Here is a 24,068-nt window from a genome sequence, read left to right on the forward strand (position 1 = left end):
TGATGGCTGACAGGAATCATTTTGTATTGTGGTCCAAAGGGGCAGAAGTGTTCTCGGCGGCTGAGCGGCTGAGGAGGCAGCAGGGTTTCCTCCTTGTGTCTCGGCCCGGCGCTTACTTAAGGGGTTTCTATACAGGCTCCCTTAAACTACGTAGATTTAAAACTTTAACTATGAAGCTCACACCTTCTTCAGCGACTTAAGCAGAGACGCTTGGCTGTGTAAAGGTCTGAGTGGTGGAAATCCTGATTCTACATTTGATTTGCACTCAAACCTCAAACACAACACCGTTCTGATTATTGAAGGGATTCTGCAGTTAAAAACACCAGCTGCTGTATGAGCTTGATGTTTTTCCACTAAGATGTGAGCTATCATTTGAACTGAAATGAGCCTCATTGTGCAGAGCTTGTGTTTGGTTGTGCTCTCCTGCCTGAACTCTTTTGTAAAGCCTGAGCAGCCTGGTGTCCTTGGCGTGTCCTTCACATTCTCCACTTTGGAAAAATCGGACAGTTTGTTAATTTCCCCTCCCGCCGGGGGTTTGATGGAAGAGAACGGAAAATTGCTTTGAAGCCAGATTAAAAAACGGCAAACACAATCTCACATGTTTAATAGCTTAATGCCTCCATGTGCGGGGACGTTGGGACCATGTGGCCGCAACACTGAGGAGGAGAGCTTCATTAAGCCGGGGCCAGTGTGTAGGTGCTGGAGACGGAGCGCTGTATCGCCCGTGTGGCCCCTGTAGAGACAAGTTCAAACATCTCATAGGGGATAGAAAGGCTGTAAAGGCATTAGCGGGTTGTTTATGATAAGGAGTAAGAAAAAAAAATACATGACAGATTAGGAAGAGGAGGCAGAGGAGGCAGCGGAGATAATCCTGTTATCTGTAGGATGTAAAATGCCAATGTGGAGTCTTCCTCAGAGAGCAAGATGAACTGAACATGAACTAACGCTGCAGCTATACACACACGCACAGAGAGAGAGGGAGCAATATTGGCCACCTGAAGTAAACAGCGTTGTTCTTGACCCCGTGTCGTTTACCGCAATGTCACTGGCTATCCACGCACTGCATTGATTCACAGCCCACGCAGACACACACACACACACACACGCACCTCCGCCGCGTCGTTTCCCCCCCCGTGCGTTCGATACCCCGCGATGACATTGTATCACCTTTGAGGATTCTAAGTCAGTGATGACACCAGCTGTGCGCTCCTCAGCCCGGAGTGGAGCGGTGCTTCCCCCGCTCCACACACACACACACGCTCACACACACACACACGCTCACACACACAGCGTGACATTAGGGTAAAGAGGTGCGTGGTTTGGGTACCGGGCACCGGTGTGGAGACGCACGCCGGACATCACCTCCTAACCGGGGCGCATTTGACGTTACGCACGACGGGAATGCGCGTGCGTACACATACACACACAAACAAATACACACCAATTCCCTATTAACACACACATACACACACACACAGCAAGCAAGACGGGTAGAGAATGCAGACTTACAGCGTGACCCTGGGCTCTGCGGGCTGCACCGCGCGCCCCATCCGTCTGATTCCCGTTATTCCCGGTTGAATCCTCAGATGCCGTGGTCGCAATCAACGTCTCTGCAAATGTACCAAAGAATCACGTAGAGGATGAGGAGTATGGCGAATATGAAGAGGGCTACTAGGATGGCCTTGGTCACAGGAGAGATGAACGACTGCATGACAGGGGCAGCGCCGGGCGGAGCGGCGTGGGGGCTCCGCGTCCGTCCGTCCGTCCGTCCGTCCGTCCTCACCAGTCCGCTGTCTCCGTGGCTCTCCTCCGCTCCGCTCCTCCGCTCCGGTGGCAACTGTTGAGGACGGAGCCCGGGGCTTTGTCGTGCGCCAACTCGCACATTTAGAGCCCGACGCGCAAGCACGCACACACACACACCCCCGACGTGAACATGTGCCGCGCAAAGCACCCTTGGTAGGAGGGAGGGGGGGAGGTGGGCTTCCCTCGTTAAGAGCGGCGCGCAAGTGTGGGACTGTCTGTCCCCAGATCCACTCTCACCGACAGCCTGTGGCTCATCAGAGGCACCGGCGAGGGAGAGGGGGAGAGGGAGGGGGAGAGAGACAGAGGGAGAGGGGGAGAGAGACAGTGGGAAAGAGGGAGAGAGAGAGAAAGGGATTGAGCAGTGGGAGAGAGAGATAGGAGAAGACAGTGATGACAGCCGCGGTTCGCTGAAACACAAAGGTTTCATGCGATACAACAAACCGATGACATGAAACGAGGGTTTACGCTTTTGGTTCCATCCTGTTGGACGCGTTTATGACTCTAAGACTGTGGAAGTCTTTAAGTTGCGCGCCGGGCTGCTGCGCTCCGGTCAGCTAACAGGTTGATTAGTATTCCTCACAGCGGAGAGAGAGAGAGAGACGGGGAGATAGAGAGAGAGAGAAATAGATTGAGTGAGTGAGTGAGAGAGAGAGAGGTAGGGGTAGAGGTAGAGGTAGAGAAGAGGGAGATAGAGGTAGAGATAGAGAGAGAGAGGGGTAGAGAGAGAGAGAGTGAGAGAGAGAGAGAGAGAGAGAATAATTTAAGCCCGTTTTTTGGTGTCAAAGCTGTCTCGCAGCACTAAATCAGCCTCCGTGCAGCGCATTGTTATTGCATTTATGTTTGCTCGATGCGCCCTTTATTGTTTTAATTGTGTTGGATTTATTTGTGATTCGCTCCCTTAACTCGTCATTTCAAAGGCAACTAATCCCATAAAACCCCCAGAACAAAAGACAGACGGTCCAAATATCAGGGGATTCTACTAAACCCCTGCATCAGAATAGAGATGAAGCTCTGAATATGAGATCTACTCTGTTTGGTCCAGATGCACCTCATGCTGGCCACCGCTCCTACATGGTCTCTGCTCTTATAATCATTATAAACACTATGATCTTTGTGCAGTTAGGTGACCTGTTAATGTATAGAACACCTCCCAAACCTACACCTGTAGCTCTAAACCCACATAATTATAACATCAAAGTTGGTGTTGTGGTTTCACTCATGCAAGAAATGAAAGCTTGGTTTGTCCCTTAACCTAAACAACATACTGTACACACACACACACACACACACACACACACACACACACACACATACACACACACACACACACACACACACACACACACACACACACACACACACACACACACAACTGTATAAGTGATGTACTGCAGCCCCCGGGGCGCCGCCATCACTATAGGTTTGATATTATCAGCCTGCAGCAGGGAGATAAACATCAGCAGAGGCAGAAAGAAAACACACTGCACATTTGTCATACAGGCTGCAGTTGTGTGTGTATTATTTGTTGCTTTGATTATACTTTCAACTGTAAAGACTGTTGGTTTTCATCAATGTTTTAGCCAGTTTTGATACCTAATCACACAGGATCATAAGAATTCAGCCTTAACTTGACTATAAAATGTAATGTAGCTCTGTATCTAAGTCAAAGGGACAACATACAGCGATCATATATTATTACTAAGAGAACAAGCTCGTTATTAGGAGCAGATCACTGAATTCTCAGCTTTAACAGGTGTCAGGAATCACTGCTCTCACCTCTAAGCAGTGCTCGCTTCGACCACTAGATGGTGACAAAGAGACGTGTTCCTGTCTCCATGATGTGATGGTGTATTTGACTATTCCGCACATCATCATTACAGTGTAGTCTTGCATAACAATCATGACAGTAAAACGGATTTAACCATTCAGACGCATAGCAGGTAAGGAGCAACAATGAGACTTTTCACACCTTGCACGTCTGACTCTGACGCCTACGCGATTGTTTGTCTTGTTAGCGAGCTAGCTAGTTAGCGCTCGTTAGCTCAACTAGCCAGCCACAACACTGTGGCCTATTGGGCGAGATTTGAGCGCTAGCACCGACGCTAATTAGCTCTTCGGATAAGTTTGGTGAAATCTGCCAAGTACAAGTTGTGTGTTTTGCCTTATACACAGTTTGACCTTAGGCATAGAATAGATGAGATTCCTCCATATAACGAGGTATTCACTAATAAATACGTAGTAGCACTTTAACAACACACTATTAGAGACAAACCAATGTTTGCACCAACTTGCTAATACTAGCTGGTAACCTAGCATCAACCAGGCCAGAAACCGCCAGCGTCAATGAGTTACAATAACAACGCCACATCCGGGAGAGGCTTTCAAAATAAAACATTTTTTATTACCGCGAAATAACGATTAACAATTACACACAGCGCAGCTGTAAGGTGTCAAATGAGACATTGTACCTACATTGTATTGTGAAACGCGCGTGATTGGACAAGATGCGTCAGAAATCTGCAGTAAATGTGGCAGATTGTTATTCAAGGGGTATGTGTGTAAATCATGCCTTAGAGGTGCTGAGTAAAGTTGTGCTAAAAAACGGATTTCAGACAAGAATCACTCTTTCTCTGCGAATCACATCTAGTAGTGAAGAGAATCCTCTACTTAACCGGTCTCTTTTTAAACTAGACGGGATTTAATTTTGAAAGCCAACTCGCATTAGTTCCGGAGTTGAAATGATGTAATGTAGGTAGTTCTGACTCGCTAAGCTACCTAGCTGGCTGGCTAGAGATGCAACCAACTTGGCGGCGGCGGTCAGTGTCCGCAGTGGAGCAACAATGACAGGCTGCGTCAGTTTGTTGTTGAGCCCCGGCTGATACCTCCTGCCCCCGGCTCTGTCTGCTGTCTACTCGCTCTCTACTGTCGGATGATCTACAAGTGCTGCGTTAGCCACCAATACAAGATCAACGATGGCTGAACGGCCTTGAAATGAAACACCAAGTAACTGCTTTACTTGTCAGTTAATTATATGTAATATCAGTATGTTGTTGTTGTTTTTAGTAATGGAATTGGTTTTCAGCTTTGTGAGTGGCTTAACGTCACTCAGATTCATTTTCCAAGTTGTGTTTTTTGTTGGAAAAGACAGTGTGAACGGCTTTGACCCAGTTAGAGAAGTTTGCATTGTATTGAGGGAAAGAATTGCATGAGAGATTGGAGACATGAAAGCTGGTGAACGTGGAAAACATATGGCTTTATGGTTTATGATCTGATGCTGATAAACAAAGCAAGTTTGACATTTATCCTACCAAAAAAATTCCTACATTAATGTTAAAACTTCAGTTATACTCTGGTTAAGACAGAACACTGATCTCCAAAACACTACAGTGTTGTTAAAGTAGACATAAATAGAAGCATGCGTCCTCCAAGGAACCTAGAAATGATTTTTAATGGATTTATTCAGGCACGTAAGCATCATTAGGTACTTTCGGAGTCATTTCTTTAATGGGCTGACTCCCTTAATAATCATACCGGTAGAATCTCATTAAATCTGTCCATGCACCCATACATCTTTATGAGCTTTTGTTTAGTTGCAGTAAAAATCTGCGTATAGCTTGCATGTAAACGTTGTCTTTCTCCAGTGATCTGACTTATATCCTGACTTATTTCCTAACAGTCTCTTCAAGTAGTCTAAGTAAGATGAACACTGATGACAAGTTGGAGGGAATGCTACTGAAGTGCAGCTGTGCGGGAATAGATGGAGGAGGGAGGGTTGGCCTGGCCAGTGGAGGAGGTCTGGTGATGACCCTGGGGGAGCGCTCACTGGCAAACCAACCCCTTTTGGCTGAAGATGACGAAGATGACGATGAAGATGAAGCTGAAGTCTTGACCGGGGGCTCGCTGGTTACACATGACCTGGTCCCTCCAGAGCAGCTGATGATGCAGGAGGAGATGACAAAGAGTGATGCGGCGGGAGGAGGAGAGGCGGGAGGAGGCGAGGTGGGAGTGCATTTCCCTCTAAAACTCACCAATAAGTTGCCCGGCTCTCTCCACATGCCAGTGAGTTCACATTGATTAAAAAGTGGTCCACACACACACATATACACCAAACTGCACTGCTCGGCGCCGAAACAGGGATCTATTTATCTGCTTGTCATTTTAGTTTGACAGACAATGAAGCCAAAAGACAAAACTGACCTTTGCTCTAATTTTAAAAATGCTTTTGATTTATTTCGTCTAAGCTCTATTTGTATGACGGGATTTTGTGATTCCGTCTGCTTTTTCTGTAACATGGAAATCATGTGGCCTTTCTTTAGTCGTGAAACCTCACTACTCATTAATTCTAAAACAATGTCAAAGATCTTTTAAATTCCTCTTTTGGAAACAGACGGATTTAACAATGTGGGGGAAAAACATTTAAACTTGTTTCAGTCTGCCATTGCAACTTGTATCCAGTGTTTTTAGTAATGGTGTCTAGCTCTTGTGTATGGCTCGAGTAAGGAATTCAACAATTGGAAGTCCTCAGCATTGACCTCCTGCGCCCCACAGTTAGAGGAAGCAGTTGATGTGGTTCAAGCATGTTGTAAGGACGACCCCCAGCTCCTCTGCTGGAGGTTTTTCTGGGCCAAATTTCAGGGTAGAAGCAGTACATGATGAGTGATTACATCTGCCAGCTGGCCTGAGAGCACTTACAGATGAGACGTTTTGCAGATAACCAATCCAGCTGGAGATAAAGAAGGTGGATGAGTGGATGGGTGGAATTCGAAATAGGGCAAGTGCCATGTTAATCACACAGCTGATCTTTATCTGCCTGTCTCGCTTCTATAGTTGAGCATCAAGCAGGAACTGAAGCTGTCTGAGCCACCGGTCCAAATAAAGAAGGACAAAAAACTGGCTAAGGACCTGACGGTGTGTCCCAAGAAGAAAAAAAGGAAGCAACGCTCACCAGCAAAGGTGCAAGTCAGAGGAGTTATTAATGATGATCACTCTGACATCTGTGAACTCTAGATAAGAACAATTTCCTGTGTACACCATATAGAATAATAGAAAGGTTTTGATAGCTTTGTTTGATGAGAAAGGAACAAAAACTGTATTCACTTTGCTGTTGTAGATTCTCAACATCAATGAAAATGGATCGGTGGGCCTACAAAACCCCAAGTGTCACATTTGTGGTCATTGTAATGCTGCATTCCGAACCAACTACCACCTACAGAGACATGTCTTCATCCACACTGGTATGAATCACTCTCTTCTGTTATAAAATGTCAACCTGACTCTCTGTCGTGTTAAGCTGCTGTTTGAACAAAAGAAGAACTGTGGAGCCAAATAAAAAGCTGTTGTGAGCATCTTTAAATGTAAGGGTTTTATGCTCAATCACACATTGAGGTTATTCTGTTCCATCTCCAGGAGAGAAGCCTTTCCAGTGCAGCCAATGTGACATGCGCTTCATCCAGAAATATCTTCTCCAGAGACATGAAAAGATCCATACTGGTGAGCCAACCATGAACCAAATCAACAGCCGCAGTCAAATGTTTTAATCTTTTTGCGTCCTGTGAATGACGTCTTTGTTAATTCCGTGTGTAGGCGAGAAGCCCTTTCGTTGTGACGAATGTGGGATGAGGTTCATCCAAAAGTATCACATGGAGAGACACAAGAGGACCCACAGTGGAGAGAAGCCCTACCAGTGTGACTACTGCCACCAGGTAAGCACTGTTCCTCTTTCTTAGTACGTGTTGGTCGTGTACGTCTGCTTGCTGCCGAGGTAGAAAAGCACTTTATCTTCTTGTATCCACAGTACTTCTCTAGAACAGACCGGGTTCTGAAGCACAGACGGATGTGTCACGAGAACAGAGAGAGAAAGACCAACAAAGCTGCAGCTAAAGTTGGACCCTTGCGTGAAACGGATTCTCTGGGTCTGCCCTTCCCCGCCAAAGAGTGTTCACTGCCCAAGAAAAAGCGGCAAAAGTGTTCGGACAAGCTGCAGACTTCACCTTCTTCCAGTGCTGCCCAAACCGAAGTTCTCGTTGTCGCCGTTGGAACGGAGGAGAAAGAAGAGCAGAGACAGGGCAAAATTGAAAGTCTACCTCTCTATGCTATGTCCTCCAAAGTCAAACACGAGTATGTGATTGCAGACTATTCGGTTGAACTTCACGATGAAACAGCTAGCCAACACCAAGAGGGAGAGGCGTCATCGGAAGAGACTCCTCCTCCAAAACTCGTTCTCAAGAAGATCCCCAAAAGGAGTCTGAAACAGTCCAGCGAACAACCTCCTCCCTGCTTGTCGCCTTTGTCTTCCTTTGAGGAAAATGGCAAGGTCACACGGTATGCCTTTGAAATTGTGGACAAGCCAGGTCTTCTAGATGTGGAGAGCAACGCTGGACTGGAGCCAGTAGAAACACTTCAAGTAGGACCAACCAAGCCAGCAACTAGCAGCACAAATTACGATGACGCCATGCAGTTCATGAAGAAGAAACGTTACCTGCAGGCTGCAATGGCCAACAACAATCGGGATTATGCCCTGACCACGAGCAGCATCTCCTCCCAGCAACCTGTTACACAAACGGTGGTGTCTGCTGTCATTGATGAAACGGTTCCGGCCACCATCCTGGAGCCCCAGCCCCTGCACACAGAGATTAAAGCAACCCATGACAAGAACGTGTTACCAGATGAGGTTCTTCAGACTCTGTTGGACCACTACTCCAGCAAAGCTAACGGGCAGTCGGACATCTCCTTCAGTGTGGCCGATACGGAGGTGACTTCAAGTATATCCATCAACTCCTCTGATGTTTCAGAGAGCAGCCCTGTGGAGAGCCTGGGAGCCTCTAGTGCTCACACTCAGCCACCTACTGAGAAGGTGGGCCTTTTGCAAGAATACTCAAAGTTCCTCCAGCAGGCACTGGATAGAACAAGCCAGAATGACAGCTACCTGACCAGCCAGAGCCTGAGCTTGGTGTCTGAAAGCCCCACCTTAGCTGGACAGCCTCTGTTCTCCACAGAGAAACAGTTTCCTTCCCCCAGTAGGTTCAAATCAGGGATGAGCTCTCCACTAAGATCCACTTTAGACAAGCCTCACTTTGGATTACTGGTAGGGGACTCCCAGCACTCGTTCTCATTTTCAGGTGATGAAACCACACCCCCTTCCGCTGTGTCCCCAGCTGAGGAGGACTTCCTGGACCAGGTCTCGCCCTCTAAAAAGACAGACTCTTCACAAGGGATTCTGCAGACGTTTCAAATAAGCACCTATGATCAAAACTTCAAATCACATTTCCAAACATCGAGGGCGGGATCTTCTTCACAATTCCCCATTGCCAATGGACAAGTAAGTCTTCAGGGACACAGCACAGACTTCTCCGAGTTCCCCTTAGTTACAGTCGCCGAGACCAGGTCTCAACTAAACTCTTCTCCTGATGTTTCGTCCAGCGAAGCTTTCGGCTAAGGACGGAGGAGGTGAATTCATTGACGGTAATAATTCCAGTGGCACTTTATATAACTCCTCTCCTGTTGCCCAAACAGGATCCATTGCAGTTGTGTGCTCTTGCTTAAAGCATTTTGATTAAATTAAACCTCATGGAATGGGACAAAATACATGTTAAACATTTTTAATTAGCATCTCCCCTTTAAACCAGATTGTAAGTTAGCATTGGCATATTTCTTGCTTCAGAATGTTTGTTAAGAAAGCGACCAAAGTGAAAGCAAGGTAAGCTCTTATTTGTACTTTAACATTGTTTATTGTTTATCATGGTCTAACACTTCCTTGCACAAAACTCAATCTAGTAACTCTCGCTGCTTAATGCAATATTTTATTAAATTATAGCCCTGTTTATGTTGTTTGCTGCCCCCCCGCCCCTTAGACTTGTGTCAGATAGTTGAAATGACACAATGATTAAAATGCCAAGAGTGATTGTGAATGTGATTATCTGGAGTGGAATCCAGTTTCTTTCAGTTGACAGCGTGAGCCTCTATTGGTTGCGCTGTCAACCAATAAGAATCCTTGATTGATTTATCCAATTCCAAATTGTGTAAGTGTTGGCACTTATTTTTCGTTCAAATGTCACTTCTTCATGACCTGGATTAACGTAGAGACTTTCAAATGGAAGTGTTGAGTTGTTCAGGATGCTGGTGAACAGCTTATAGTTAATCAACATTTACCCCCAAACGTGTAATTGCAGCAGCAGCAACAGCAGCAGCATATCAATCATGTCGTGAAACCGTATCTTGACAAATAACTTCAGACGTTTGTGCTTAATCTGTAGACACAATTTGCACGTCTGTCCCAACAGAGATGCAGTGGAGGAATTACAAATCAGCCTTTTATTTGAGGGCAAGTTTTCAAAGAAATCTAAAGTTTCTGGTGACGCATTCGTCACTTCTCTATAATATGATTGTTTCCCCACCTGACAGCACTTCAATTTCGAATTCAATCTTCAATCATCAATCGAATATAACTATTCGCTATTAGAACCCATCATTTGATTGAAAGTCAAAGTTATCACTAAGCTTCGCTATGTTGTTTTATCAATTTTGCATGTGCCTTTATTTTCTCTTTCCAGTCTTATACCCATTCCTGTATATGTATTTCTTTTTGACTTAATTGTTCTGTGGCTACTAATATCTCTTGCACACTATTAACAAACACATAAGCTACAAATCTATTAATTCTGTAATCTTAAATCAACATCTAATCTGTACTTTAGTAAGAAGATTTCTCAGCCTGATATCCGTGTTTGTAAAGTGATCACTTTAATGGACTCTCCATAATCAATTGGGATTCCTTTCAAACTGCAGCTGAGTGGTGATCAGTCCGGGGCGGAGGACGGTGACTGATGTCTCCTCTGTACTACAGCAGACGTTTGTGTGTGTGTACGGCGTCTCACTTTAGGTGCTATTGCGTAAAAAAATACTGATTCAGTTTTTTTGTTAATATACGATCAGAATACATTTGAATCTGAAGATCCCTCTCCTGACAATCAGGGACAGATGGCACCAACATTAATATTCTAATACCTTTACTTTGTCTCATTGAACATTCCCTCTCTAGAATGTATAGAAAACATCCGGCTGTAAATATGTTGTATATTTTTACATTGTACATTTTTACCTTCTGAGTAGTTCCGGGCCTTGGTTGGTCTAAAGAGTGAAGCATCCTGTCAGTGGAAGACATGAAATCAGTTTCTTATCAAGCAATTCCACTATAAATCATGGATCCACCTGCAGTTTATATTTGGCTTTTGAGATTTATAAAGTATCTCACCGTGGGCCTCCATTTTAAATGAACTTTATCTGCAGTCTTATTGATGGTTAGTTAAATAAATTAAATTTATTGCAAACCCATTGACAGGTTGATGGTGCAGCTGCCACTGATGAAAAGCCTCACGTTAAACAAAACCTTCATTTGTTACAATCATGCTCGTGTGGTCACCACCTTTTCCATTGTAAGCACTTTTTAAAGCACAGTGCAGATGAATAATTGTGAATTAAAATTGGCAATTTAAAATGTAAATGTGTTGATGGAAAATCTAATCCTATGGTATTCTCTTTCTCTCTTGTTAAATAACTATTAACAGTAACCTGGCCATAAGTGTCCTTGTTTAAACTAGATAAAAAAAGATGTTTTGTGTAAAAAGCTATGGACTTTTTGATTAAAAAAAACCTATTTTTGAAACGTAAGGCACTGATATGTACGATAATATGCAGTCACTATTGCTACCATTTATCTCTGTACAAGTTGTATATGTGGTTCACATATGGATGGAATCTGATGTTTGACTGTGTTTTCCTATTTTGAAAGCAGAATGAAGCGGTGCAGCTTCAGTGTTCTGGATTGTTCTTACATGAGACAGTGAGGGGTTCTGCATGGTCTCACATGTCGGTCGGGTCAAGTTCACTTGTTTGATGAATATCAATGTTCAGCTTTAATTGTAGCTGATTGATTTCAGTGAAGTAGTTTCAGTAACTCGGTTTTTTGATTTGTAAACAAGTCTGTTGGTTTGATTGTTGTGTGTCACGTTCCTATAAATAAAATAGTTCACTGCATTTCACCTCGACTTGTTTTGAACATCGAAAAGTTGGATGTGGGATGGAAAAAGTAGAATATGTGGCTGATTCTTGGTTTTCTATTTGTTGCTGGAAGATACAAAATTGGGGGAAATAACAGAAAATTCTTAATTGAAAGGCCTAAATGTTCAGATTTTTGTATGAGTCGCTTTTTGGGGACAAATGAAGTCTAAAGTCTGAACAGCAATAACGTCTGACTGCTGAGCAAAAGGCCTGAAGCAATTGATCCTCTAAAAGTAAACAATACCTAAACCACAGATTAAACATTTTACAGGTGTACAAATATGTTTATACTCGTTTACGTGTGTGTATGTTCATCAACTTCTATACCTGAACTGGTAGTTGTGACTTGTGTCTTGTCTTGGTACTTTACTGTAAATTTAGCCCCACTTGTGTGCCAAACTCCCAACGATTGAGCTTAACATTGAGCTTTAATCACACACTTTGCCAACCACAGGCTGCCAAAACACACACAGAGGCTGGCACGGGGTGTGTGCGTGTGTGTGTGTGAAGCAGAAACACACCTGGAAGGTAACCAGAGGAACAGATATATTACCTGCTGGCTGCTGACGTCTCACACACACACGGAGCTGCTTTATCGCAATGTCTCCTTTGGAATGATTTGTCTGCTTTTCTCCACAGGGACACTCAGATATGATTCTTTATAAAAGGTAAGCAACATGTTAACTTAATAATTTAATCAATGTGAAGTACTAACAATTATTCAGCTACATAAGCTCAAAACAACTTAAAATCAGTTTTAAACTAGTCACCATTTAGGGTACCGACTAAATACTGGTATCGAGCCTGGGATTAATCACTATTTAACAGCAAAATAAACCCTATTTGAAATAAACAACCTTGGCTGCATACTTGAACATGTTTAACTTAACGCCACTATTCCAGGAAACTAAAAACAAATAAAGGTTTTTAATGACATTTGGTTAGATAGTTTCGCCACAGCTAAATTAAGTAACGTTCAGTGTCATTAAATGAATTCCACGGAATCTAGCGTGTTCCTATTAAAAGCTTTATTTTGGTGGAATCCATGTGAATTGTCATAAGGTCGAAAGTCGCCCGGGGCCATCGCTTCCTCCTCTGCTGCTCTACAATCACTCTCAACCGCAGCGTGTGTGATTTAATGTGTGTAATGAGGCGGTGATGGCTATATCAAGAGTTAATGACATCCTGTTGTATCCGGGCGTCCTCAGCTGCTCCGTGTTTAACCTGAAGGGGCGAGGTCACTTTGTACACAGAAAGATTATGATATACTCTTTACTAACTCGGAGTCAATATTACTATGATGATCTTTGATTGGTCCTCACGTTTAACTTCTGTTTGAGTTGATGAATAAGCGGCCAACCAAACCCAAACCTCATGCAAAATCATAACAGATGATGTTAGTTAAATTATATATCAAATATTAAGTATATTGTATTATTACGGATTGTTATTGGTGTTATGATTTACAATTGGTGTTATTTTCATCCTTGCCATCTTATTACCTTGAATAGATAGTATTTTACCTTTTTAAAGTGGCATCTGGCCAGTAATGGGCGCTGTTTAGTAACTTTAAGAACACTTTAAGTGGAAAACTACATAAACGAATATATTTGAAGTCTATTCTTAAAAGCCCTTCACCTATTAATGACTTTGATTGCATCTTTTCCATTTTTCCACTAAATAGCCTAACTTACTAGTATTTCAGAAATGTCTTAAAGTTTCTGTTTTATTGCAGATGAAAGTCATTAAAAATCAACTTTGACTGACATGAGTGATCTTTCTGAGTTGTGGTAACAGTTAAATTGTCTCTTGCAGGTTGCCATGGATTCCCTACTGAGAGGTTGGACGGTGCACTCGTATGATCAGAAGGGAGACTCTGACGTCAACTCAAACGCTCCTGTGCATGACCTCTTCCATGAAGACGCACAGGTAGGAGGATCTGAGTCAGCGTGTTTGAATTTGGAAGGAGGCCGTGACTAAAGTGTCTAATTTGATTGTTTTTTTCTTGCTTGGTAGTCCGATCAATTGAATTTTAAGAGAAATGCATTGAGGCGTGTTTCCGCAAGAATTTGTCACCAAAACAGATTTTCTTTCAGACTAAAAACAATTATAAGGAGCAGATAGAGACAAAATGGAGCATTTGTTGCATTTGGATTGTTGCAAATGGAATGAACTAAATGAGTTCTTTGACATTGCCATTAGTGCTTTGGAGTCACGGTCAGTTCTATGCAGCCTGTGTGTTACGCTGTGTGCTAGATTTATTACTGCGTTTTATTATTTTTCTTGGCACGGGGTCACCTTTCAGGGAGGCATCTGGTTAATAAATTACCACAGAAGGCCTGTTGATGAAAGTCCTAATGGAAGCTGCCAAATGTTCTCCGTCCAGCCTGTTCCCAACGTCTGTCTGCACCTAACAAGAAGAGTGATTTGGCCCATTCTTATATGTAAGAATAGATTTCTACCGATTTGTAATTCACCACAAAAATGAGGCTCAGTTAGAGAAAAATAAGACTCTTTCTTTTTGAGGACTGGAGCATTCAATTAAGGCCCTTATTTGGGGTTTCTCACCCATGGATCAATCAAGTGGTGTTGTAATACCTACAGTGTGTGTGTGTGTGTGTGTGTGTGTGTGGTCAGGGCCTCCAGCAGCCCAGCCAGCCATGGTGGAAGATCAACCTGTTTGTGTGGGAGCCGGTGCTGTTTGGCACCTGGGACGGCGTCTTCACCACCTGCATGATCAACATCTTTGGTGTGGTGCTGTTCCTGCGCACAGGCTTCCTTGTGGTAAGTTCACTCTGCCTGGGTAATTGGTAGATTTGACCAGCGTGAGAGTGTTTAGAAACAAATATTGGAGTAAAGGCCATTTATTAACATCCTAACAGAAGAAATCCATGTACAGTAAACCAAACAATGATGCAGTGAAGACATTGCTTCATGTTCTCATTGTCATAGAACTGATTTGACTGCATTTTGTGTCTAAATGCCTTCAGGGAAACACAGGTGTGTTACTGGGGATGTTCCTGGTCTCCATGGTTGTGCTGGTTGCCTTAGTCACAGTGATGTCTGGGATCGGAGTGTGTGAACACTGTGGTATTGGGAGTGGAGGAGTTTACTCCATGGTCTCCACTATCCTGGGAAGCAGAGTGGGGGGCACAGTGGGCCTCCTCTACGTGTTTGGACAGGTGACACACACTTTACAACAACTGGATTCTGTCTGAAACATATAGTGTATAGTGTTTTGATGATTGTTGATGATGATTATCCATACACTCTTCATCTCCATTTCCTTTCTCCTCCTCGTCACGCTGCCTCCCACCCTGCAGTGTGTAGCCGGGGCCATGTACATCACAGGTTTCTCTGAGTCGGTGGCAGAGGTTCTGGGTCTCCAGACTCAGTGGGCCGTACGTGGCATGTCGGCGGCCGTGCTCCTGGCTCTGCTCGGGATCAACCTGGCCGGGGTCAAGTGGATCGTGCGACTCCAGCTGCTGCTGCTGGCCGTGTTGGCCATCTCCACGCTCGACTTTGTCATTGGAACCTTCTCCCACCTGGACCCAGGTAGGCCCGGGGTCATGGTAGTAGACATGAGAAGTATTAGAAGTATAAAGGTTTAGAGAAATTGTGGCTCCAGTGTGACTGCCAGACTGAACTCACTTCCCTACAGTTGTCCCTTTAGGCCACTAGGTGTAGCTGTTGTATCACATATATCCATGTGTGTGTGTGCTGCTAGATTCCTTCAGAGCCTCCCTGGTGTCTGTGGAAGTAAACTTTGGTTTACTCTTCATTCAGCCTCTTCTCTTCATCTCTGTTTTTCTCAACTCAATGTATTTCCTGACTGACTGGTTTATCTAAAGGCCTGGTTTCTGTTCCTCCCCGCTGTGTTAGCTTGATGTGGCGTGTGTGTGTGTATCCAGCAGGCATTATTTGTGTTGAGGGCGCGTTGCCTGCGTTTTGAGTAGGTGGTATTCTTTTGCTGGTCTTCAGGAAGTCCTTCCCCACATTTCCTGTTCTCACTGATTATCAACATCCTGTCCATGGGGAAGAGCGAGCTGTTCCAGAGGCCAAGCCAAACTTTATTTGTGTAGCACATTTCAGACATTAGACGACCAATTGTGCTTCAAACAATGTACTTCAGACATTCCCATAATAAATAAGATCTATTGTAGTTAACATCCAGAGCATTCTTCCTCTTCTCCTCCTTCTCTCTGTCAGACTGCTTGACTTCTCTGGGCCGTGGCTATTTTTGGCTGTATTAACCATAAAACCACTCCTGTGCTAATTCACTGCAGCTCCACCCAAACCCCCCCCCCCCCCCCTCTGTCTTCTTCACAGCCGGCGGAGGCCAATTTGTGCGTCTTGAGGCATTGTGAGGCAACAAGCTGGAATGGCTTCTCCAGGTTTTTCCAATTAAGTGCCACTGAGTGTGTTGTGGTGACCTCATGGTTGGCACAGTGCCCAGCAGGTCCCCCAGCTAGCTAAGGCAGCGCAGTTTAACCACCAAAAGAAGTACGAAAAAGACACTCATCCCTCCTCTTCATCACTCCTGTCAGACCTCCCTCCATGTCGACGCGCTTTAAAATAGTTTTTGTCATTTTAAGTCATCGTATTAGTCTTTTCTGTGGCTTTTTACCTCTTAAACAACAATAAATATTGACGGAGAGACTGCTACGCTCCAGAATAGCTGTGTTGATCTTGGCCTTCACCGCTCCTCTCCTCCTCATCATCACTGCCACAGCTCAGGCTCAGGCTCATTCATCAGCCAACTATGCGTCTAAACATTTTCCAAACTTCTGTCCTGCCAGTTAAAATCCTGACCAACTGACAACTGTGAGTCGTATTAAGTCTTATTACTGTGTTGTGCTCCTGTAGTTCAATGGCAAGCTACAAGCTACTCGTGATTCAAAGTAGTTAAGCTGTAGCCAAGCTTCTATATCAAGGGAAGGTGATGTAGCTTTATGATGAAGGTGTTCTCATAGACTACATGTTAAATATGACCAAGCAAGGTGAGGGAGGTGCATGCTGGGATATGTTCAGGGGAGCAGCGGTGCTCATAGCAGTGTGTTTGAGAGTGTGTCACAAGTAGAACGGCGCTCATCATCAACCCCACCCTGCAAGCACACAACCACAACACACTGCTGCTTTCCAATTACTGCAAAAGCTACATTGTTCTGAAAATAGCTGCAGCACAGTGAAGATAGTTTAAAGTAGCTTTGAGATTTGTAGCTGAGTGATCCTCCAACGTTAGACGAGAGAATACGATGCTGCGACATAATGCACAGCTCAGAATGTGACATCGTTAGAACAGTTCCCGTGTTAAACGCAGATATTCTTGCATGGCGTCAACATTATGCTGAGATCTCTAAACCCCTCTGTGTGTGTGTGTGTGTGTGTGTGTGTGTGTGTGTGTGTGTGTGTGTGTGTGTGTGTGTGTGTGTGTGTGTGTGTGTGTGTGTGTGTGTGTGTGTGTGTGTGTGTGTGTGTGTGTGTGTGTGTGTGTGTGTGTGTGTGTGTGTGTGTGTGTGTGTGTGTGTGTGAAACCTGATCTCTCTTGCCTCACCCTGTCCGTCCGAGCGAGAACTATTCCCCACAGAACAGGAAGACAGAATGTGCTCCTTGGGTCTAAAAGGTTTAGGGTGTTAACCAGACTCACCCACATATTTGGAAAATGACAAAGAGAACGCCGGAACTGAGATGCTGCGGCGGCCAGAGACGCCACATCATCTCTTCCTGTGGACCTCGCTCTGTGTGTGTGTGTGTGTAACGTATATACGCTGTAGTTCTCAGGCGTCTCAGTCAAACCTGCCCCACATCTGCACGCGTACTCGGCTGCATACAGATGTGGGTGCGCTGCAGTTGAGTCAGACGGCGGGAGAGGCCTGAGAGTTTCTGTGTAATTGGCATTCCTCTCTGTATCGGTGGAATGCTGAGCTCAGAAAAGAGCTCAGTCACTTGGCACATCGGCCGCACGGCTCTGCATTCTGAAACGTGGATGCTCTCACCGCCGTCCTTATCTAATGAACACTCGGGTTAACAGCTACAGGAGAGGAGCCCTGCAGGTTTCCTTAGCAGTTTTCCAGACTGCACACTGAGATCCTCCCACACCGCATTCTTGACTTCTTTAGCCAAACGTCTGATACAGAAATCAAATGAGAAACACACTGATTAACTCTGGACACAACCAACACACTGTCTGCTCATACACTTAGCTCAATGGACCAACAAATACCTGTGTGTGTGTGTGTGTGTGTGTGTGTGTGTGTGTGTGTGTGTGTGTGTGTGTGTGTGTGTGTGTGTGTGTGTGTGTGTGTGTGTGTGTGTGTGTGTGTGTGTGTGTGTGTGTGTGTGTGTGTGTGTTTCTGTTGACGTTGTGCTAGAACTTAATGTGAATCAGAGCGAGGCAGAGTTCAGTATGGTGTGTGTGTGTGTGTGATGTTGTAATGAGGGTGGGGAGCCCGCTGGTGCAGACACGGACACTGACGGCTGCAGCCTGGTGTCATGGTGATTGTTTTGATAGAGGGCGGTCTCACCGGGTCACAGTGTGGACAAGAGTGTTTGGCACCCGTTTGATGTCGACGTTCTATTCTCCCTTAATCCATATCCAATAAAACACACACACGCTTGGAAGAACTATATCTGGCCCATGTGGGTTTGGCTTCGGTCATACACCTCTGAAACAAAAGACAAAAATTACCATGCTCAGTCTCTCTCTCTCTCTCTCTCTCTCTCTCTCTCTCTCTCTCTCTCTCTCTCTCTCTCTCTCTCTCTCTCTCTGTCTCTCTCCCTCGCTCGCCCTCATTCTTTCTTTTGCACTTGGAAGCTGCTGAGCTTCTGAAAAGGGTGGTGACTTCCTTTTGGATAAACATGTCATTAATCTGAGAGAACACATTCTTTCCCATCACAAGATAACCGAGGGGGAAATGTCCGGTGCTGTAGCTCAGGCGAGGCCTTCAGATGTGCTGCTGTGCTTTAAACGCCTCCTAACAAGGCACAGCTACAGACGCCACACGTTTACATTCAGCCTAACCTCTCTGTACTGCTGCCATTAAGACCTGTATTAAAGATACTGTCTCAGATATCACAGAGCACCTTAAACACTGAAAATATCCAAACCAACAGGAATTAAAGCGGCACTGATAAAGACATCACCTCCTTCTGACTCCTGTTGTTTCCTCTGTCAGAACACGGCTTCATCGGTTATTCACCCGGGCTCCTCAGCAGCAACTCCCTACCAGATTACATCCCGGGAGAGAACTTCTTCACCGTCTTTGGAGTCTTCTTCCCCGCTGCTACAGGTACAAGCCCCCCCTCCCCACACACACACTCCTCATCCTCTGCTTTCATTCAATACTGCATTAAAAGCTTAAAGCGCTCCGTTCTTGGCGAAACACAGGTAAGATATTGACACATATAATCAGTGTAGGAATGCATTTTTGCATTATATTTACTGTAATTATATTTGAGTGTGTGCGTGTGTTTCTCTGTTTCTCTGTGTGTGTGTGTGTGTGTGTGTGTGTGTGTGTAGGGGTTATGGCAGGCTTCAACATGAGCTCAGACCTTCAGCGGCCTGAACAGAGCATCCCTGTGGGAACACTGGCAGCTGTCTTCACCTCGTAGGATGAATCCCCTCCCCTATCCCCTATCCCCCCCCCCCAACACACACACACACACACACACACACACACACACACACACACACACACACACACACACACACACACACACACACACACACACACACACACACACACACACACAGCCCCAGTGGGAATCAACCTGTCCTCATACCGTCTCAGTTTGTGATTTCACACTTTTAACTAAAGCGCTCCTTCATTATCTTGAACAATTTAGAATCACACGCATGAATTTTTCAATCCAAGCCCCTCAGTCAGTTTACGGTCACATCACGGTGGAAAGCTTTGGTCAGACGGCATTTTCCTGGAAGTCTGATTCATGTGAAAGGTGCTTTCCCACAGGTTTGATGTGACTCGTGTGCTGCCGTCGGAGCGCTCATGCGGTTCAGTTTCCTTTCCGCTCACAGAGCTACATTCCCCCTCTGACCCCCACCTGTCACTCACTCACTTCACTCACACACACACACACCGCTCTGGTGTTGACACAGTTTGCTCATGTTAATAGTGAAGTGGCAGTGTATAACGCAGGGCGGCGTCTGCTGTTCCTGCCCCCAGGTGGTTCCTTTATGTGGTCTTTGTGTTCCTCCTGGGGGCGATCTGCACCAGAGAAGCGCTCCGTGGGGACTTCTTGATAGCGGAAAAGGTAACTTCTGCTCTCTGCCTCCATCCTCTGAGGTCTCCCCTCAACCAGGGGGGGAATCCCCATCATGGCTCCTCTTTGATGTGGCGTGGTTCATTCATGTTTGGCTACAGGTTCTTACAGGCTGTAGGTTTGAGTTCTTGGTACTTCCCAGCTGATATTCATGTTTTTAAAATGACTTTGTGTTACACTTGGGTCGTGTCTGTAGCCGCTGCGATAAATTCTTTGCTGCAACAAGAGAAATTTTAGTTTGGCTTAAATTCTGACCGCATCTCCTCGCCGGTCTTTAATTGTCCATCATTGGTTGGTTCTTATTGTTTTCATAAAGGGCTGGCTGCAGCGGAACTGAACAGGGCGTAACTGTTGTGAGCTCTTACCCCCCCCCCCCCACCACACACACACACACACACCCCCACCCCATCCTCTCCCACCCTCTGTTTGTTTTCCCTTTTCCTCCAGGTCTCCTTGGTGGGTTTCCTCTTTCTGCTGGGACTTTACATCTCCTCCCTGGCTTCCTGCATGGGCGGCCTGTACGGAGCACCCAGGATCCTCCAGTGCCTCGCCCAGGAGAGCGTCATCCCCGCCCTCGCCTTCCTTGGAAGAGGGGTGGGTGGACGGATGCAGAGATAGAGAGATGTCTAGCTAGAACCTCCATGCTGCACTTTCTGACTTCTGTCTTTTCTTTCACAGATTAGAGGATAAAGAGACAAATAGTGGAGAATTACAAGATCAGTTTTACATTTGTTGTGTAAATATGGCCTTGAGCTGATTATTCACAGTAATGAGGGGTCTAGCGGTGGACTGGACGTATAGGGGGTGTGGTGGTGGGTGGACTCCACAGGAAGCAGTGACAGGACGGCCTAATTATAGACTCCATGGCACTCAATAGAGATGAGGGGACTGAGTACATTACAGCCATCACTTGTGTTGCACTGCTCCACACACACACACACACACACACACACACACACACACACACACACACACACACACACACACACACACACACAGTCACACACACACACACACACAGTCACGTTCACATCCTGGCCCCAATAACCCCAATCTTCCTCAGACTTCCCCGGACGGCAGCGGTGTCTGACCTCTCACAGCGGTTCTGGAATCAGGCCCTAGACATCTTGGCCCAAATCAAAGCTGGAGAACAAACACAGGAAGGGCGACAGGCTTTGGTGAGACTGGAGGCCTGCCAGTCTCACAGCACAGAGCCCTTAGAGGTGCACGCAGGCTGGTTAACCACGAGGCCACTGAGGTGTTTCCAAAATGAGAGAGGGCTCTTGTTGTTGTTGGGATACTCCTGTGTTTCATTGAGACGTAATGAAGTTAAGATGATCACCTCCGCTCAGTAATCAAAGCCACACTTTCCCTCTTAGAGCGTCTGAGGTTCAGTCTGCTTCTCTGAGCTCTTATGGCCGGGTTGTGTTTGCATGTTTCCTTGTGTGGTGCAGATGGGATCACTCTGCTCCTCTGTGTTTCACAGAAAGGTCCCAACAGGACCCCGGTGGCAGCCATCTTCCTCACCAGCATGATCACCATGGCCTTCATTTTCATCGGCCAGGTCAACGTGCTGGCTCCCATCGTCAGCATCAACTTCATGCTCACCTACAGCTTCATTGACTACTCCTACTTCAGCGTGGCCATGACCTACAACCTGCAGACTAAGGAGAAGGCAGATGCCCTCAGAAACCAGCGCAGGCCGAGCAGGCAGAGCTCCAGGCCCTTGATAGAAGTCACTCATCAGAATTACGGCAGCAGAGACGAGTCTCCGCAGGGTAAAGGGACTCTGCTGGAGTTCAACAAGGACATGGACCGGATCTTCCCCCCAGTCTCAAATGGAGATGCCGGGACTGAGAGAGTGTGCCCGACGGATGAGCCGAGCAGCAGGGGGAAGAGCGGGAAAGCTAAGGCCACGTCCAAGCAGATCCTGATGGACAGCTTTGGTTTAGACCTGAACAGTAATGTGTTCAGTGATGATGATGGAGGTGAGGAGGAAGCTGGGCTCCAGAGTGAAGGTGAGCAGCCGGGACCAGGAGAAGAGCCACAGCTTCAGCACCACACACAGCAGAGTCACAGTGAGCGAGATCAACCTGCAGGGCAACACAATCACAGCTCAGGTACTTCACCTTAGCTGAACCTGAGTAACTTTCATTATTTGACACGTTTATTGTAACATCTGCCTTTTCTGAATTCTTTCAGCCGCTGAAACAAAGACGGAGCACCAGAACACGGAGATCAAGCCCATGCTGGATTCGGTGTATTCCAAGTTCTGCAACCACTGGCTCGCTCTCTTTGGCGTAAGATGTCACACACTGTCACACACTGTCTTATTTATGTGTTTATATTTTTCCAACCCTACAGGAGTCATATCAATCTGTTCTCTCTCAGGTATTCAGCTCCATCTTGATCATGTTTGTCATCCAGTGGCTCTATGCCGTGGCTAACATCGTGGTTGCCTTGCTGCTGTACTTCTACATCGGTAAAACCAGCCCCGGACTACCAACAGGTGAATGTCTTTATGAGCCAATAGAGACCCTGATCCACCTGTGTGCGTGCGCCGCATTCTCAGGCTCGGTTGCCAAAGTGAACTGAAGTGAACCGACATTGTGTTAGATCCGTTCCACTGCCTTCTGCTGCGTTGTGGCTATGAAATGTGGACACAATTTGATTCCACTAAACCCAGCTTCCTGAGCCCGTATAGCAGCTGAAGTGAACGTCAGCCTGCGTGGATCGAGGCCCACCATTCATTACAAACACGTACAGCTGAGAGTCCGATGAGATCAGGGATGGGTTAAACAAAAGGAGGTCAGATGAACAGCAGCTTCTCTGTTGGATCTGGTCACCGCTGTGGCTCGGCTCTTTATGGCCCAGGAAGGTGATGATTTTCCGTCGTTCTCCTAGCAGCTGTTAGGGCTTAGGGAGAGAAACACTGCAACTGTGTATGGAATCCCCACATTGCAGCACGTTTCACCCCTCACACACTCCTGCATTAGTGCTAATGCCTCGTTATAAAGGGCAAGGCTGTGAGATGTGGTTCATGTTCTAACCTCAATTTGTTAAGATACTTCTCTGCAATATTAAACAGGTTTGAGACATTAAGTACTGTTTACATAGTTATCTAACTTGGTTATTCTGTGTTTTGGACAACATTCCCACTTTATATTTTCATTATTTGCAGGTGTTGCAGCTCGATTCAGCTTTTTGAAATGGCTCAAATCAAGTTTGCAGAACATTGGCAGGTACTGTGAGCTTTTGTTGCTTTGCTTTATCCGAATGTTACAGAAATGAGGGGAGAATTTTGTTTTCGACCGATGTGTCATCTTCCTCGTCCTCATCCTCATCCTCACCTGAAGCCGATTCCCAAGCGTTTTTATTTCCCTTTCAGGATGGAGGGTTCTCCCCGGGATCAGATCATAGTGACGCCCTCTCTGTCCAGGGTCGGGCTGGAAACAACACAGCTGACTGAGGAAAATACAGATTTCTCCTCTCGCCAACGCTATCATCAGTCCTCCTATATCAAAACGAAAGGTGTTCAGCCCCCACTCCACTGACTGACTCCAACAATACACAATCACCTACATTGGTTCAGACCAAAGCTCCAGAAGTCTGTTAATTCTATTACAACTTATCTACTCTTATTATTATTCAGTGCATGCATATATTCCACTCCACAGACATTCAGCAGCACAGATCGTTTTCCTGTGGTGGCTGTGGGTTTCTAGAGGTGCACAGTGTTGGTGTGTGTGTGTGACATTTTGTCAATAAATCTAAACCGGCATAAATCTATTTGAGCTTCTTAGACCCTACATTTGACTGAAGCGTTCCAATTTACAGTCTGTGAAAGAGCCTCTACTGTTTATAAATGTTTACATCTTCTGACAGTAAACCTCTTCAGGAACATTTTACATATCTTCTGTAGGTGCTGG

At 45.6% G+C, this 24,068-nt stretch overlaps 2 protein-coding genes across 5 annotated transcripts in view; both read left to right on the plus strand.

The window, feature by feature from the left end:
* Positions 1-11,869, plus strand: part of znf148 (zinc finger protein 148) — an 18,694-nt gene extending 6,825 nt beyond the window's left edge. Inside the window, exons 1-7 of one of the 4 annotated variants that reach the window (XM_076170094.1) lie at positions 3,632-3,743; positions 5,480-5,862; positions 6,631-6,756; positions 6,914-7,037; positions 7,210-7,293; positions 7,387-7,505; positions 7,598-11,869. In XM_076170094.1, the coding sequence (XP_076026209.1) occupies positions 5,503-5,862; positions 6,631-6,756; positions 6,914-7,037; positions 7,210-7,293; positions 7,387-7,505; positions 7,598-9,238 (2,454 nt within the window). In that variant the 5' untranslated portion in view covers positions 3,632-3,743; positions 5,480-5,502 and the 3' untranslated portion in view covers positions 9,239-11,869. Of the gene's footprint in view, positions 1-3,631; positions 3,744-3,769; positions 4,822-5,479; positions 5,863-6,630; positions 6,757-6,913; positions 7,038-7,209; positions 7,294-7,386; positions 7,506-7,597 lie in introns of those variants that run through there. The other 3 variants (XM_076170097.1, XM_076170096.1, XM_076170098.1) reach the window with 3 other exon arrangements.
* A 439-nt stretch (positions 11,870-12,308) lies between these two features.
* slc12a8 (solute carrier family 12 member 8) lies at positions 12,309-23,723 on the plus strand. The gene is made up of 14 exons (XM_076170117.1): positions 12,309-12,527; positions 13,675-13,788; positions 14,497-14,643; positions 14,850-15,041; positions 15,183-15,414; positions 19,035-19,148; positions 19,379-19,466; positions 20,043-20,130; positions 20,587-20,733; positions 21,626-22,259; positions 22,342-22,439; positions 22,531-22,648; positions 23,321-23,381; positions 23,528-23,723. Exons 2-14 carry the CDS (start codon positions 13,681-13,683, stop codon positions 23,691-23,693), a joined length of 2,193 nt encoding a protein of 730 aa, XP_076026232.1. The 5' UTR covers positions 12,309-12,527; positions 13,675-13,680; the 3' UTR covers positions 23,694-23,723.
* Positions 23,724-24,068: the final 345 nt, after the last annotated feature.

This window comes from Genypterus blacodes, unplaced genomic scaffold (assembly GCF_046128005.1).
Source record: "Genypterus blacodes isolate CSIRO-AG114 ecotype Tasmania unplaced genomic scaffold, CSIRO-AGI_Gbla_v1 ptg000214l_1, whole genome shotgun sequence".
Taxonomy (NCBI): domain Eukaryota; kingdom Metazoa; phylum Chordata; class Actinopteri; order Ophidiiformes; family Ophidiidae; genus Genypterus; species Genypterus blacodes.

What these genes read in the sequence shown, in the direction of transcription:
- slc12a8 (XM_076170117.1), top strand. Translation starts at nt 13,681, where the DNA reads ATGGATTCCCTACTGAGAGGTTGGACGGTGCACTCGTATGATCAGAAG. An exon ending in TGCGCACAGGCTTCCTTGTG is followed by an intron (nt 14,644 to 14,849) that starts GTAAGTTCACTC and finishes AAATGCCTTCAG; the next exon opens with GGAAACACAGGTGTGTTACT. An exon ending in AGTTTGCAGAACATTGGCAG is followed by an intron (nt 23,382 to 23,527) that starts GTACTGTGAGCT and finishes TTTCCCTTTCAG; the next exon opens with GATGGAGGGTTCTCCCCGGG.